Source organism: Bombina bombina, chromosome 3, assembly GCF_027579735.1.
Source record: "Bombina bombina isolate aBomBom1 chromosome 3, aBomBom1.pri, whole genome shotgun sequence".
Classification (NCBI taxonomy): domain Eukaryota; kingdom Metazoa; phylum Chordata; class Amphibia; order Anura; family Bombinatoridae; genus Bombina; species Bombina bombina.
This window is the reverse complement of record NC_069501.1, coordinates 1051224791-1051242019: the sequence shown is the minus strand read 5'-3', so window position 1 is coordinate 1051242019 and position 17229 is coordinate 1051224791. Positions and strand designations below refer to the sequence as shown.

The 17229-nt window shown below is 39.7% G+C and overlaps 1 protein-coding gene across 1 annotated transcript in view; it reads right to left on the bottom strand.

The window, feature by feature from the left end:
* SMUG1 (single-strand-selective monofunctional uracil-DNA glycosylase 1) overlaps positions 1 to 8485 on the bottom strand; it is a 30698-nt gene extending 22213 nt beyond the window's left edge. Inside the window, 1 exon segment of the mRNA XM_053705539.1 lies at positions 8355 to 8485. Coding sequence (XP_053561514.1) covers positions 8355 to 8485 — 131 coding nt within the window.
* Positions 8486 to 17229: the final 8744 nt, after the last annotated feature.

Sequence of the window (17229 nt, the reverse complement as noted above, 5' to 3'; positions counted from 1 at the left end):
TATTTCCTGTATTTTCTGTTTGTATCTTAATATAGAGACCGAAAAATAAATATGGATGGTCATTAAAACTTTGTTAGAACAACAAATATAATGGTGGCCTAAGACTTTTGCTCAGTACTATATATATATTTTTTTCTGTAGTTTAGTAGTCTGGGGGGACATTCCCTAGTGCCCCCCACATCACCTTCTTTTTTGTACTGTAGCCCCCCATTCCTCCCTCTCCCTTTATTTATTTTTCTTCAGAGTAGGGCCCATCCCACTCCCTCTCTCCTCCCTCCCCCCTCCGTTGCTGGATCGCCTCCTGGTTTCCCTCCCACACGTCCCGCTGGCACCAGCAACGATCATTACATACGGTGACACACACAGTGTCACCATCTGTAACGATTGGGCATCTGACTTCTATATGAAGACAGATGCCATGAGCTTAGGATCTCCAGCTCTCGACTGAAACTTTACAGCCGTAACTGCTAGAGATTCCTGCAGCTCAGACTTATATATATGTTGTGCAGTACAATAGGCAAATATATAAACCCAATTTGTTTCTTTCATCATTCAGATACAGCATACTATTTTAAACAACTTTCCAATTTACTTCTTTTATCAAATTTGCTTCATTCTCTTGATATCCATGCAACAATGCACTACCGGGAGATAGCTGCTGATTGGTGGCTTTACATATATACCTCTTGTCATTAGCTCACCCGATGTGCTCCTGAGCATACGTAGTTATGTTTTCCAACAAAAGTTACCAATAGAACAAGCAAATTAGATAACAGAAGTAAATTGGAAAGTTGCAGACTCCATCACAATCACAAAAGGTTAATTTTGAATTCACTGTCCCTTTAATCATCTCTGCTTAAGCCAATTAGGGATAGATATGAAGGTTAGGTTTGTGAAGCCTGTTATGTTCTGACATGTCAAACTTCATTTTTAGACTTAAATTACAGGAAAAGAGAGCAAAATAAATAAAAGAATAAAAAAGTGCTGTCCCTTTAAAGATTTAAAAGAGCATAAGATTGTAATATGCAGTGCCTATTGGATTCTATTTGTACAAAATTGTTTGATATTGAGGTGAATGTAAAAAAAAAAGTTTATTTAAAGAAATAAAATAATCAATTATCAAAATCTGAGAAATGGAGAAAATGGTAACAGAACATAGCACATCTTCCTAGCGTCTAAATTCCCCTGCTATATACTATATTATATAATATGACTGTTTTGAAAAGTTTTACATGAAAAAAAATCAAATTCAAATACAGTGCCATAGGCAGTAGGATAAAGAAAGCAGCGTATTAGCCCTGGGTTTGTTACTGTCAACTGCAGGTTTGCAGATTTTTTGCACCAGCCTAATCTGTCTCGGCAGATAACATGTTTATATTGTGATAGTGAGGTTAGATGGCCTGTAGGTGGGTGACAGTGGGAGAGCCAGGAGAGATCAGAGACAGGCATGTGCAGGGAAGGCCGTAACCACTTGATTCCTGTCATCTGTGTAGATAAGCACACATCTCTAATCAGAACTCTCCTCTTTGATTTCTTTCGTCAGCTCGCAGAATTTTGTCTTAGGCTAAGAATTTGCATCATGTACTAGCCAGGGGATTTTGAGATGTATGTATTACTTTACAAACATGTTTTTGATCATGCCAGTGACATTGGCTAATTTGTTTAGTGAATATATATATATATATATACATATGTATGTATATAGATAGACAGATCTACCTATCTAGAAATGCCTTGCAAAGGTGCAAAAGACTGCATTTAAAGAAGAACCATATATCACTGTGGTGCAGTTACTCTTTTAATATTCCTTAAAGGGACATTATACACTCATTTTTTTCTTTGCATAAATGTTTTGTAGATGATCTATTTATATAGCCCATAAAGTTTTCTTTTTTAAAAAATGTATAGTTTTGCTTATTTTTAAATAACATTGCTCTGATTTTCAGACTCCTAACCAAGCCCCAAAGTTTTATGTGAATACCGTCAGCTACCTTCTCCAACTTGCTCCTGTTTGTGTAAAGGGTCTTTTTATATGCAAAAGAAGGGGGAGGGGGGGAGGGTCTTATTTCCCACTTGCAGTGGGCTTTCCAGCCACCTTTTCAGCAGAGCTAAACTTAGAACTTCTAAGTAAGTTTTAAAACAGTTTTATACTGGATTTTTATATCAGTATCTGTGCATCTTATTCTTTATAGTAGTGTCTATTACATGCAGTTATATGAAAATGAGTGTATACTGTCCCTTTAATGGACAAAGAAAGGAAATCAAAATACAGAGCACCAAAATAGTTATTATTCTAAAACCACTTTTACCTCTCATTAAAGGACCACTAAATACAGTAGAGTTGCATAATTAATAAGTGTATAAAAAAAAGATAATGTATAATACTTACTCTGAATTTCAAATAAGTAGTATATTTGTTTTCTGGCAAATCTATTTTTTCTTCTCTTTTCCGCCCCCCCCTGTATAAAGTGACAAACATCAGCCAATCACAGACTAGTATATTTATAATCTGTGAACTTGTGCACATGCTGAATAGGAACTGGTGCCTCAGAAAGTGTGCATATAAAAAGACTGCAAATTTCGATAATGGAAATAAATTGGAAAGTGTCTAATCATTGATAAACGGTAATCACAAATGAGTTATTATGTAGAATGGAAAAGTCACCTAATTACGCCAAAGTAATCAAAATGTTAAACATTATGAGGCCTATTTATTAAAGGTCTGTTGGACCTGATCCGACAGTGCGGATTAGGTCCGACAGACCTAGCTGAATGCGGAGAGCAATACGCTCTGCGTATTCAGCATTGCACCAGCAGCTCTTGTGAGCTGCTGATGCAACGCCGCCCCCTGCAGATTCGCGGCCGCCAGCAGGGGTGTGTCAATCACAATTGTGCTCAGAGCAGGCGGACAGGGTTGTGGAGTAGCGGTCCGCCTGCAGGCTCGCCAGAAACATGGGCCCTCAAGCTCCATTCGGAGCTTGATAAAAGGGCCTCTAGACCTGAACAACCAAATATGAAAAACCCAGCGTTACCTAGCATCTAAAATAGCCAGACTTATTCAACCACAAGTCTTTATGTTCAGACTTGGGTGCACTGGGGAGAAAGGTGTCTAAATATGGAGTTTTAATCTGAGTTGTTTTTTCCTTTAAATTTCAGTGGAATTAGTACTTTTAGATGGGATTTTTTTAGCTTTATAAACTATTTGATGAAGATGATTTGCATAGAGAACTTTTTTGTGAACGCAATTCACCTCAGTTTAAGATGGACTAGCTGGTTGATTCATTGTAACATTATAAAGGAGAGGAACATTGCTAATAAACCTCCAAAGACTTGCACAAGTCAGGTAGTCTAAGGGGGTAGATCACTCCATCGGACTCCACTAAAGAACAGTCTCTGCCTCCTAAATAACTCCCTTAGGAGCTACAAACCATCAGGAGATTTGAGAGCCTATGAACATCCGATTGGCCTAATTGGAAACTCACCCTCTTCAGCAATTGGTGGATGCGCTAACTTGGAGTTCTGTGTATTCGGGAGAAGACGCGGAGCTGGTTTGCAAGTTATTATAATTGTAACACTGCTTTTACATTGTTTTTAAAGTGTGAGTGTGATTCATTTATAGGGCATTATAATATTAAAGGTGTCATTTTAATCTGCACTTAGATGCATTTGTGCGCTTCTGTTCTTTCCTATGTTTTTTTAGTTTTCGATGCAGAGTTCGTGATGGGACTATTTTAAAGGAGCAGCCACAGAGATCTACTATCCATATACATTGGATTATTTCTCCCTTTGCTCCCTTGGACTGAAAGAATTGTAACTGTTTGGGAACTGTAAGAACTTTCCTTATTATCCTTAAAGGGACACTGTACCCAATTTTTTTCTTTTGTAATTCAGAAAGAGCATGCAATTTTAAGCAACTTTCTAATTTACTCCTATTATCAATTTTTCTTTGTTCTCTTGCTATCATTATTTGAAAAAGAAGGCATCTAAGCTTTTTTTTGGTTTCTGTACTCTGGACAGCACTTTTTATTGATGGATGGATTTATCCACCAATCAGCAAGGACAACCCAGGTTGTTCACCAAAAATGGGCCGGCATCTAAACTCACATTCTTGCATTTCAAATAAAGATACCAAGAGAATGAAGAAAATTTGATAAAAGGAGTAAATTAGAAAGTTGCTTAAAATTTCATGCTCAATCCGAATCATGAAAGAAATTTTTTGGGTACAGTGTCCCTTTATGTGGAGGATTACTTAACATTTGATTATCAATATCTACAGATCGTTTATCGAATGTTTGATTTTTTAGGTAGATATATTTATATGTAGCATATGTATTGTTTCTTTTTGATTACTCAATATTGATCAATACCCATATAAGTATAATTTGTACAACATATTGCAGCGCCTAGTATACATTTTTCTTTTTGTGTTTTTGCCATATGTTGATAATTTAAGATCGCAAAAATAAATATATCAATATATCGATATATATATAAAACTGTTGGTACCCATATGCGCCTGTGGAAGCGCAAATTTCTGGCAATAACAGTCTTCTTGGCGTTTAGCCTTTAAAAAATTAGTTAAAAGAAGAAAGTACTGCACCACAAGATGTAAAAGCAAGTATTATAATGGTGTTCACCTCAGTCTGTATGGCGAAATATACAGCACGCAATTGAAGCACGCAATGATAAATAAGAAACTGGGCATATTTGTAGGTCGGGCTGTTAAATTACGCCTATTACTAATGTATATTGTTGCACTTGGGAGCGCGCCCGTGCGCCTAGGCGAATGCAAGCGGAGTGCAAAGCAGTTTCTTTAAAATTTGCGCAATTATAGGCGCAGAGTGCTTTGATGAATATGACAATCAGTTCCTATGCGCTATTTTGGACGGAATTAAAGGAGAATGGCTTTGATAAATCTACCCCTAAGAGATATTGTACCTGCCTCCTTTGTACTAGGATCTTGGTTCAATTTGCTTTGCTTGATTTAATTATGTTTTAATAATATATATATATAAACACAAAGGAAAATCTTCATGAGTTCTAACTCAAGAATAAAAAGTAAATTCCTGAACTATGAGCTCACTCATAGCTTTAAATTAAATTGTGTATGTCTATATGGTTATTTATAAAGTACATTTACAGCAATATGTTACTATATATGCTGTCTGATTCCTGCTGGTTTACTAAGTGAGGTCCCACACCTAAAGAAGGAGTGACATGCTATAACAGCTTGAGGTGTAAAGGCTGTGACACACTGCAAGCGATGCGGCGCGAGGCGAAGCAGCTGCTTCGCTCCGCGTTGCTTCACTTCTGAAGATCAAATATTTCATCTCTGAGCGCTCAGCTACGCGACTTGACACAGCAGAGTGCTCAGAGATGAAAAGGCAGGACACACTGAGCGCACACAGCCGCTTCTACATGCTACGTGTCGCTCTGCTTGCAGTGTATCACAGCCTTAAAGGCTGTGACACACTGCAAGCGATGTGGCGCGAGGCGAAGCAGCTGCTTCGCGCCGCGTCACATCACTTCTGAAGTTCAAATATTTTCAACTCTGAGCGTTCAGCTACGTGACCTGATGCAGCTAAGCGAGCAGAGATGAAAAGGCAGGACACACTGAGCGCGCACAGCCGCTTCTACATGCTGCGTGTCGCTCCGCTTGACACACTGCGAGCGATGTGGCGCAAAGCAGCTGCTTCGCGCCGTGTCACATCGCTTCTAAAGTTCAAATATTTTCAACTCTGAACGCTCAGCTACGCAGCTATGTGACCTGATGCAGCTGAGCGCGCAGAGATGAAAAGGCAGGACACACTGAGCGCGCACAGCCGCATCAGGCCGCTCTCAGACTTGTGTCCCAGCCTTACCATATAGGTTAAAGTATCCCCCTACCATATCATAATGCAGAGAATGAAGCTGGCTAGTGTTAAATCATTTTTCTACTGTTTAGTTCTGGAGTGAAACAGGTTAATTCCCTCCAGTATTGTGCGGTGTTTGTGTGAGGCAAAGACAAGGTTAATTCCTAAGCTTCAAATAAGAACAGAGACCCTGCATTGTGCTTATAGCACCATCTATTGGTTGGCAATACTGAGAATGCTGGAGAAGGCAGGCTCACTGTGAGAGTGGAACAGTGCATAGGAATGTGTCATAACAACAGGGAGTGGTAAAGCAGTACATATAACCCACATTTGTAGTCATGGGGCAAATATAACATATGACAACAGATGTATATCTATAAAGCAGTTATGGTGAGTAAAAAGATAATAGGGGAAAACCTCCAATGCAAATTAAGTAATACAAAAAAGATCACTGTATATAGTCACACATATATACACACACATATGCACATGCAAACATACACACGCATGTCAGTCTCTCCGTATAACCTTCATTGCTCCTTGCTGAATATATCTTTACACAAACATCAGTTCATTAATACCGTTAAGCCTGTCTGTATGTTATATGTGTCTTAAACATGAATATATTAGCAAATAGTGAGTTAATAGGTGATCAGGGTTTCGATCTTTCTTTGACATCTGGAAAAAACAAAACCTATTCCTTGTGTTCCTATTTAAAGGGACATACATTACATATTTTTTTATTCGATTTATTGTATTTAATAGGACGAGCGGTGTTCATGTATTCAATGGAGAAAAAAAACACCCAACTCACACCCTAGCCCGAGATGAAAATATGAATATTTCAAATTCCAAGGTTCTTCACATAGAAGAACATGTTCTATATATTCAGAAATACATATTACTATATATATCTGATGGTATTTTGGTACAATATATATTTATACCTAAATATATAAATATATATATATATATATATATATATATATATATATATATATATATATATATATACATGATTATATATAGGTATAGATATATTCATATATATATATATATTTATAGGAATATCTATTTAAAATACTTAGAACATGTTCTGCTATTTACAGAACATTGGAATGTGAAATATTTACAGTAAATACATAGTTAAAACTTTTATTAAAAACGAATATTGCATTAATATGTTTTTTTCGTGTTTTCATCTACTTAACTGCAAAGGGCTCCAATGCAATTATATATGTCTGTAAATACATATAAACAACCAGAGAACGTGTCGGGAGTGAGAGAGACTTAAAATAGTGATTTAGGAACATACAGTCACAATATCAGGGACAATATGAATAAACCCTACTGTGTAGGTATGAGCAATATGGAAGAATATGCAGAAAATCGAACAGTTCACATCCGTAACTCATAGGCAATTCGTTGCAGGTATTCAACTATATAGAAACAGTCCCGATAGAGCCAAACAAATGGCTATTCACTTTGAAGGTGGTGCTGCTTCAATAGGCGTAATGTAAATCAACCAAAAAGAGGGGTTGAAACAGCAGCAAAATTATAAAACATAACATTTATTGGTAAAATGTTAAAAAGTCCATGGAGGGACATAGGTACAAAAGCAAAACACTACATTATACGCGTTTCGGCTGAATGCCGTACTCACTACTATCTTTGAGCCCTTATAACTTTTGTGTGGAATTTTTTTATTTTCTTTTACAAAATACGATGAGTCCACGGATTCATGGTCAACAGGAGGAGGCAAAGAGCACCACAGCAGAGCTGTATATATAGCTCCTCCCTTCCCTCCCACTCCAGTCATTCTCTTTGCCTGTGTTAGTAATAGGAAGAGGTAAAGTGAGGTGTTAGTTTAGTTTCTTCAATCAAGAGTTTTTTTTATTTTTAAATGGTACCAGTGAGTACTATTTTATTTCAGGGTGTAGCCAGGACCTGGTCAGCCTCTTGTTAGCAGAGCTACAGGTGGCTTTAAAGCATTGGGAACTGGTGGGATTAATTTCTCACTGTGCCTCCCATTTTGTGTGCTGCCCTTCTTAATATGGTCTTAGCAATTCCAAACTAAGGCCCTGTCTGTCTCCACAGGAGGGCAAGAAGATACAGAAGACTTCTTCATAGCTGTGGGACTATTCATGCTGTCGATCAGCACCAAGGTATGTGCAGCAATTATTTTCTGGCACAGCACTAACTCAGAAATTGCTGCAAAATTTTATTTCTATGACTCCCTAATTTTACCCCAGGACCTCTCTACAGGTATATAGGGAGGATGAGGTGGGGGAGGATTAGATAGGGACGCTCTGTACACATTTTTACTTCTATGTGGGAGCGCAGTTGGACTTAGGGCTGACGCTGGGGCTAACTGTTTGATAGTACGGGGCTAACTGTTTGGACAATACGGAGCATGTCTCCAGTGATTATGTGGTGTTTCTCTCAATGTGTGTGCGGTAATATAAGAAAGCACTTTTATTGGGCCAGACCGCTTGTCTTTACGGCTGCTCTTGCAGCGACATTGACTCACGGTTTTCTTTGAGGGAGACGCTCGGAGTTGGGTCACGCCCACGAAGGGCGGAGTTATTCTCCCGCGCTCTGGAAGCCGCGCGGCTATATTCCGACATATGCATCGTGGGTGAGAGAGAGATCGGAGCCTCACTGACTGCCAGGACCGCATGGTTTTAGAATGAAAAGCAAGCGGTCTTAGGCAGATTATATTGCATCGGAGAGGATATCGAGGGGGCAGGTAGGCGTCGCAGCAGTGCTGTTGAGGCGGCAGAGGCAGCTTAGTTTAACGGACCTGTGGTAAAAGGGTTCATTTCTTATTTTTCCTTTTTATATTCCCCTTATCTCTCCTTTTTAATTTGGCCGGTGTGTGGGTGCTGTAACTTTGGGAATTTCTTTTAAAGGTACAGCTGCACACTTTATTCAGAGGTCCTTGTTTATTATTAATTTACAAAACTAAGACCAAGTCTGTTTTGTTTAAATGCTAATATGGATGATATCAGGTATGTTACATGTTCATTATGTTTGAATGCAAATGTGGAACCTCCTGTTGCCTTTTGTCCCACGTGTACTGAGAGGGCTTTACAGTTCAGAGAACAAATGTTTTTTGATAAGGATTTAACTAAAGCAGATGCTTCTCAGGGTTCTACTGATGAGAATCAGAGTATGCCGCATCTTTCTCCCCAAGCGTCACAGTCCCTAACGCCTTCCCAGGCGCAGTCCAGTACCTCCGCAGTTTCGACTGCATTTACTCTAAAGAACATAGCAGCAGTTATGTCCTCTACACTTTCTGAAGTGTTGTCTGCCTTTACTGTCCTTCAAGGCAAACGCAGAAGGAAGGATGAACTTGTGGCTAATACGACTTTGGATGCTTTAATGGCGATGTCAGATATGCCATTACAGGGATCGGAATTGGAGCCCTTATCTGAAGGTGAACTTTCTGAATCGGATAGCGCCTGGCTACCGACGGATTCAGCAGTAATGTCTTTCAGGTTTAAGCTGGAACACCTTCGCCTGTTATTGAAGGAGGTTTTTGGTGACTCTGGAGGACTGCGATTCAATCGTGGTTCCTCCAGAAAAATTGAGTAAGTTGGACAGATATCTAGAAGTTCCTTCTTATTCAGATGTTTTTCCAGTTCCCAAGAGAACTTCGGAAATTATTGCTAAGGAATGGGAGAGACCAGGTATACCATTCTCTCCTTCTCCTGTTTTCAGGAAGATGTATCCCATAGCGGATTCTATCAGGGAGTCTTGGCAGACGGTTCCTAAGGTGGAAGGTGCTATTTCCACTTTGGCTAAACTAACTACTATCCCTATTGAGGATAGTTGTGCCTTTAAGGACTCTATGGATAAGAAATTAGAGGGTCTTCTTAAGAAGCTTTATGTTCATCAGGGGTTACTTTTGCAACCGGCAGCCTGCATCGTCATGGTTACCACGGCGGCTGCTTATTGGTTTGATGCTCTGGAGGAATCTCTTAAAACTGAAACTTCTTTGGAAGAGATGCAGGATAGAAATAAAGCCCTTAAGTTGACCAATTCTTTTGTGACAGATGGTTCTCTGCAAATTACCAAGTTGGCGGCTAAGAGCTCAGGATTTTCAATCTTAGCACGTAGGGCCTTGTGGCTGAAGTCCTGGTCTGCCGATGTGTCATCCAAATCTAAGCTTTTGGCTATTCCTTACAAGGGAAAGACCTTGTTTGGTCCTGACTTGAAAGAAATTATTTCTGATATCACGGGTGGCAAGGGTCACCTCCTCCCTCAGGATAAAAAACCCAAACAAAGGGGTCAACAGAGTAATTTTCGTTCGTTTCGAAATTTCAAGGGAACCCCCTCTTCCTCTTCCACTAAGCAGGATGGGGGCTATTCCCAACCCAAGTCCACGTGGAGGCCCAACCAGGCTTGGAACAAGGGCAAACAACCCAAAAAACCCGTTGCTGCATCTAAGTCAGCATGAAGGGGTGGCCCCCGATCCGGGACCGGATCTAGTAGGGAGCAAAATATAATTTTTTCGTCCATGCCTGGATAAGAGACTTTCAAGATCCTTGGGCAATAGATATAGTATCTCAGGGATACAGACTGGAGTTCAGAAATACTTCCCCCAGAGGAAGATTCCTTTCTCAATTGTCTGTAGACCAGATAAAGAGAGAGGCGTTCTTACGCTGTGTAAGAGATCTATCTTCCATGGGAGTAATTTGTCCCATTCCAATTCAGGAACAGGGACAGGGGTTTTATTCAAATCTGTTTGTAGTTCCCAAAAAAGAGGGAACTTTCAGACCTATCTTAAATCTCAAGAGTCTAAACAAGTTTCTCAGAGTTCCATCTTTCAAGATGGAAACTATTCGTACCATTCTTCCATTGATCCAGGAGGGTTAATTTATGACTAGCATGGATCTAAAGGATGCATATCTTCATGTTCCTATCCACAGAGATCATCACAAGTTCCTGAAGTTTGCCTTTCTGGACAAACATTTTCAGTTTGTGGCTCTTCCTTTCGGTCTGGCCACGACACCCAGAATTTTCACAAAGGTTCTGGGGTCTCTGCTGACGGTTCTAAGACCGCAAGGCATTGCAGTGGCACCTTATCTGGACGATATTCTGATCCAGGCGTCGTCTTATCAGCTAGCAAAGTCTCATACCGACATTGTTCTATCCTTCCTGAGGACTCATGGGTGGAAGGTAAATCTGAAGAAGAGTTCGCTAGTTCCACAAAAGGGTTTCTTTCTTGGGAACTCTAATCGACTCTCTATCCATGAAAATCTTTTTGACGGAGGTCAGAAAATTAAAGATTCTGGACACATGCCGAGCCCTTCAGACAAATCCTCGGCCGTCAGTGGCTCAGTGCATGGAGGTAATTGGTTTGATGGTAGCGGCAATGGACATCATTCCATTTGCTCGGTTTCATCTCAGGCCTCTGCAACTGACCATGCTCAGTCAGTGGAATGGAGACTATACAAATTTGTCTCCTCAAATAAATCTAGACCAGAGAACAAGGGACTCTCTCCTATGGTGGTTGGCGCTGGATCATCTATCCCAGGGGACATGCTTCCACAGGCCCTCATGGGTGATAGTGACAACGGATGCCAGCCTGTTAGGATGGGGAGCAGTCTGGAACTCCCTGAGGGCTCAGGGTGTATGGACTCGAACGGAGTCTCTACTTCCCATCAATATCCTAGAGTTGAGAGCAATATTCAACGCACTTTAGGCTTGGCCTAAGTTGGCTGCAGCCAAGTTCATCACATTCCAGTCGGACAACATTACGACTGTAGCTTACATCAATCATCAGGGAGGAACAAGGAGTTCCTTAGCGATGACAGAAGTAGCCAAGATAATTCAGTGGGCGGAGGCTCACTCTTGTTATCTATCGGCGATCCACATCCCAGGTGTGGAAAACTGGGAGGCGGATTTTCTGAGCAGACAGACATTTCATCCGGGAGAATGGGAACTTCATCCGGAGATATTTGCCAACCTGATTCTCAAATGGGGCAAGCCGGAGTTGGATCTTATGGCTTCTCGTCAGAAAGCCAAGCTTCCGAGATACGGGTCCAGGTCCAGGGATCCCCAGGCCGAGCTGATAGATGCCTTGGCAGTACCTTGGTCTTTCAGCCTAGCTTATGTGTTCCCTCCGTTTGCTCTCCTTCCCGGGTTGATTGCTTGAGTCAAACAGGAGAGGGCTTCGGTGATCCTCATCGCTCCTGCGTGGCCTCGCAGGACTTGGTATGCCGTTCTGGTGGACTTGTCATCTCAGCCACAGTGGAAGCTTCCCTTGAGGAAAGACCTTCTCGTTCAGGGACCCTTCCATTATCCAAATCTAGTTTCTCTGCAGCTATCTGCTTGGAGATTGAATGCTTAATTTTATCTAAGCAAGGGTTCTCTGATTCGGTCATAGATACCTTGATTCAGGCACGTAAGCCTGTTACTAGAAAAATTTACCATAAAATATGGCGTAAATATCTTTATTGGTGCGAATCCAAGGGCTACTCATGGAGTAGGGTTAGGGTTCCCAGGATTTTGTCTTTTCTCCAAGACGGATTGGAGAAAGGGTTGTCAGCAAGTTCCTTAAAGGGACAGATTTCTGCTTTATCTATTTTGTTACACAAGCGTCTGGCAGATGTACCAGTTGTTCAATCTTTTTGTCAGGCTCTGACGAGAATCAGGCCTGTGTTTAGACCAATTGCTCCTCCTTGGAGTTTGAATTTAGTGCTTTCAGTTTTTCAAGGGGTTCCGTTTGAACCTATGCATTCCATATATATTAAGTTACTATCTTGGAAAGTTTTATTTTTGGTTGCTATTTCTTCTGCTCGCAGAGTATCTGAGCTTTCGGCATTACTATGTGAATCTCCTTATCTTATTTTTCATTCAGATAAGGTGGTGTTACGTACCAAATCTGGTTTTCTTCCTAAGGTTGTTTCAAATAAGAATATTAATCAGGAAATTGTTGTTCCTTCCTTGTGTCCTAATCCTTCTTCTAAGAAGGAGCGACTGTTGCATAATTTGGACGTGGTCCGTGCCTTGAAGTTTTATTTGCAGGCAACTAAGGATTTTCGTCAATCATCTTCCCTGTTTGTTGTGTTTTCTGGGAAACGTAGGGGTCAGAAAGCTACGGCTACCTCTCTTTCTTTTTGGCTGAAGAGTATCATCCATTTTGCATATGAGACTGCTGGACAGCAGCCTCCTGATCGAATTATGGCTCATTCCACTAGGGCTGTGGCTTCCTCATGGGCATTCAAAAATGATGCTTCTGTTTAACAGATTTGCAAAGCTGCAACTTGGTCTTCTCTTCACACTTTTTCCAAATTTTCCAAATTTGATACTTTTGCTTCGTCCGAAGGTGTTTTTGGGAGAAAAGTTCTTCAAGAAGTGATTCCTTCTGTTTAGGTTCCCTGTCTTGTCCCTACCCTTTCATCCATGTCCTATAGCTTTGGTATTGTATCCCATAAGTAAGGATGAAATCCGTGGACTCATTTTATCTTGTAAAAGAAAAGGGAAATTTATTCTTACCTGATAAATTTGTTTATTTTTGCGATACGATGAGTCCACGGCCCACCCTGTTTTTCTATTGCAGGTCTTTTATTTTTGTTAAACTTCAGTCACCTCTGCACCTTGGCTTTTCCTTTCTCTTCCTAACTTCAGTCGAATGACTGGAGTGGGAGGGAAGGGAGGAGCTATATATACAGCTCTGCTGTGGTGCTATTTGCCTCCTCCTGTTGACCAGGAGGCGTAATACCATAAGTAGGGATGAAATCCGTGGACTCATCGTATTGTAAAAGAAACACATTTATCAGGTAAGAATAAATTTCCCTTTTTTTTATTATTATTCTACTTTATTTATGAAGCGCCATCATATTCTGCAGTGCTGTCCATGGATACAGTTCATTTAAATAAAACAATAATATAAAATTTGTAAGAGACAGGACAACATTTACAAACACATACAGGAGGAATTGAGAGCCCTATAGTGTTATTATGAGGATAACTGTACTCTGTAATGTATTTTTGATGTGTTTTGTGCAACTTTTTTTGTGCTCTTTAACCAGAGCTCTGAAGTCGTAATCATTCTAGCAAAAATAGCGATTGCGTTCAAGTAATCGTGTTTACTTTCAACTCACAATACCAGTGGTAAGCCCGACAAGAGCAAACACCCTTATCGCTCGTGCACAAACGTTTGTGCTTTACTCGTAATCTGGCCCTATATTTATTCATTTATTGCTTTCATACATCTGTGGCATGCTACTTAGAACAGAGCTGTGGGAGGTGTTCTTATAAGCCAATCAGGAATCTGTAGCAACAAAAAATAGGTTGTGCACAAAAAAACACTTCATGTTAGTGTCAAAATCAGTTTAAACAACTTTATCTGAAAATATTTTGCTGCATGAAAAGAGTTTACTTGTTTAAGAAGTGATTTTTCTTATGTAGCGTTAAACTTTTTTTTGTTTAATATTTTTTTATACCAACCTTTTTAGCAATACCCCCTTTTGAATGCAATGTGTGAGTATATTTATATGAAGTTAGTGGCTTTGCAGCATTATAGAATCATATATTACATTACCCGTGAGTATATTACATGTTTAATGGATGAATTAATCTGTCACAGGTGCTTTATCACATTGCTGTTCACTGTATGTACTTGGTGGAACAGTTGGTATAGGTATAGGAGACTTCATTGGTGTTGTTCCAATAGAGCATGATTATTCTTACCTTTTCTGGCATCTACATTGCATTCCTATATGGCATTCTTGACGTTTTGGTGGGGAAGTCATGCACTTTAATTTTTTTTTTTGATAGTATGTATATTAATAAAGTTTTTGTTGCGCCTTTATGGAAAAACAAGCTAGAACTGTTGGCTTTGAATTATCCAATGTCCCCTGCACTTTGTTAACTGTGAAATCTACCCATCTCCTTCTGCTGATGATTTCAGCTGGTGTTTTGCGGCGTCTCTGCCCGGCTCCCTCCTGCGTGTCCCGCCCCATGCATTAAGTACCATGTGATGGCGATTAGGGAGGGAGCGTGGCACGATGCCAATACAGGATGGAATCCGATAGATCAAGGAGATGAAAGAGACGCTGCCTGAAATGTCACAAGGCTGTGTGTGCTTGCTTGTTCCCAGCCAAACATCTCATGTGCTGTGTCTTACTCTATTCCCCCTTTTACTTATTGTTTGTGTCCTATTACCCCCCCCCCCCAAATAAAGTAGCCGTATACCAGGGGACATAGCACAAGAAATGTATCCAGCCTGAAGTAAAACAAGAGATAACTAGGGCTAATATATACATTGTAAGTAGAAAATCATATATTAATTATGGAAATTAAGCATGCAAACATGAATTTCACCAATGTAACAAGGAATAGAAAAGCCTAGTCACAAAACTATCCAGCTAATGAGAGCTGAAATGAAGATCTAGTGACCCAAGGTAGTTGCATTATACATGTAAATCATATTCTGCTATGCAGATGAGCTGGATATTCATCTTCCCAACATTCCCACCCACTTCCTTCAATAGGTCAGAGAGGATTGAACAATTAATCATCATTATTGAGGGAATGATATGGTTTTAAGAATCTCACAATTAACCTCTTTATTGCCAGATGTGCCACCAAAATATTGTAGTGAATTAAAAAAAGCAAATCATTTCTTGATGAAAGTACATTAAAAATATCATATTTTATTAAATAGAAAAAAAATGCTGACATTAGGTACTCCAATAACATGAGACCATGTTTACCTGGCTGGATAAAGGAAGTTAATGTTTTTGAGTAGTAAAAAAAGTTTGTGAAGCGTGACTCTGGTATGTGTGGGTGACCCTGGTAATGTGCTTGCTAGTTAGTAATTAGTCTGTTATGTACAGCAATATTTCTCCGGTAATAGGTGACTTGAGATATAGGTTCACAGGTTAACATAATTGTCAGTAGCCCCTTAAAAGAAACAATAAACAACAAAAAACAGAGGTAACAGTAAGATTAAGGGAGGGGGGTGGTAAATAATATGTGTTCATTTTATTTGTCTCCTGTACATCTAAAATATATAATATAAATATTATAAATACAAATAAAATGATGGCAAATGTATAATCACAGAGCAAAACATCTAAAATATAATACATGTATATTGTTTATTTTTTATCTGGCATTGTTTCTAACTTGACTTTTATTGGATGAGGGAAAATGTGCTTTGGTCATTGGTTTATATTTATATTATATTTGTAGGAATTGTGGTATAATAAATACATTTAATGTTTCTGGGGAAAAACAAAAAAGAGGTATGTGTCATTAATGTCTGCTTTGTAGAAAGGGTGAGAAACATATGCCCCTGGTGTATCTTTGTAAGGTAGGTGTCCTTGATGTACCTTTGTAGGCAGTGAGAGGTATCTATCCCAAATGTATTTTCTGAATGGTGATAGACCATTGTGTCTGTACTATTTATGTAGGTGGAGCATGATTTATGCACACCTGATATACATATAGGTTCATTAGGAATGTGTTCCTGAAAAAAGGTGATATTTCTGTTCTTCATTGAAGTTTTGGATGATTGGTACATAGTTTGCACCCATAATATATTTTTGAAGGTGGATTCAGAAGACGATGTCAGTGAATTTTCTCATTAGTACATAAGAACCTTAAAATGTGGTTTGGTTCATTAAAAAAATTAATGTATATGCAATGGTTATCACAGCCGACATCACCCACACCCATAAAAAGAGGCTGCAGACTATTACTCCAGTAACCTATTTCCTGCCATAAAATTGCAGAGCATTACCCTGTTAATCTTTATTAATTCTATTCCTCGTTGATTGCTGTATGAAGGAGCCTTCACTGAAGTTGAACTGAAGGGGGATAAAAGAGAGAGGGGGTAGCAAGCACAGAAAATTGAGGAACAGCTTAGGAAATGAAGGTAGTGGGGAGGAGAGAGATAAGAGCTAAGCAAAAAGCAAAAAAAGGGAGGAGAGAAGGCAAAGAAGAGAGCAGAAGTGAGGAGGAAAGCAGAGGAGGGGGTGAGCGCTGCAGGGAGAGCGGAGAGGAGATGGATAGCTTTGTCCTGCAGATGAACCCGCCCGGCAACACGGAGGAAGTTATGAAGGATTCATCAGTCAACACACGTCCCTGCGCTTCCCTGAGGTGCTGCTCCCCTAACTCCAAATCTCATTTATATCCCAGAGGGCGGAGGGAACAGATCCGCTCTTCAGTCTACCACTGCACACCCTTTCGAGTTTGGGGGTACAATGTACAATTTTTTCCCTATTATTTTTAAGATCACATAGATTTAAAAAAATTTAATAAAACCCTTCCTAATATATTATCCTATAGACACACAAGCCTGCAGTGTTCTTGTTCTGTTAGTCAAACCAGGAGACTGAAAAACCAAATGGTTAATTAG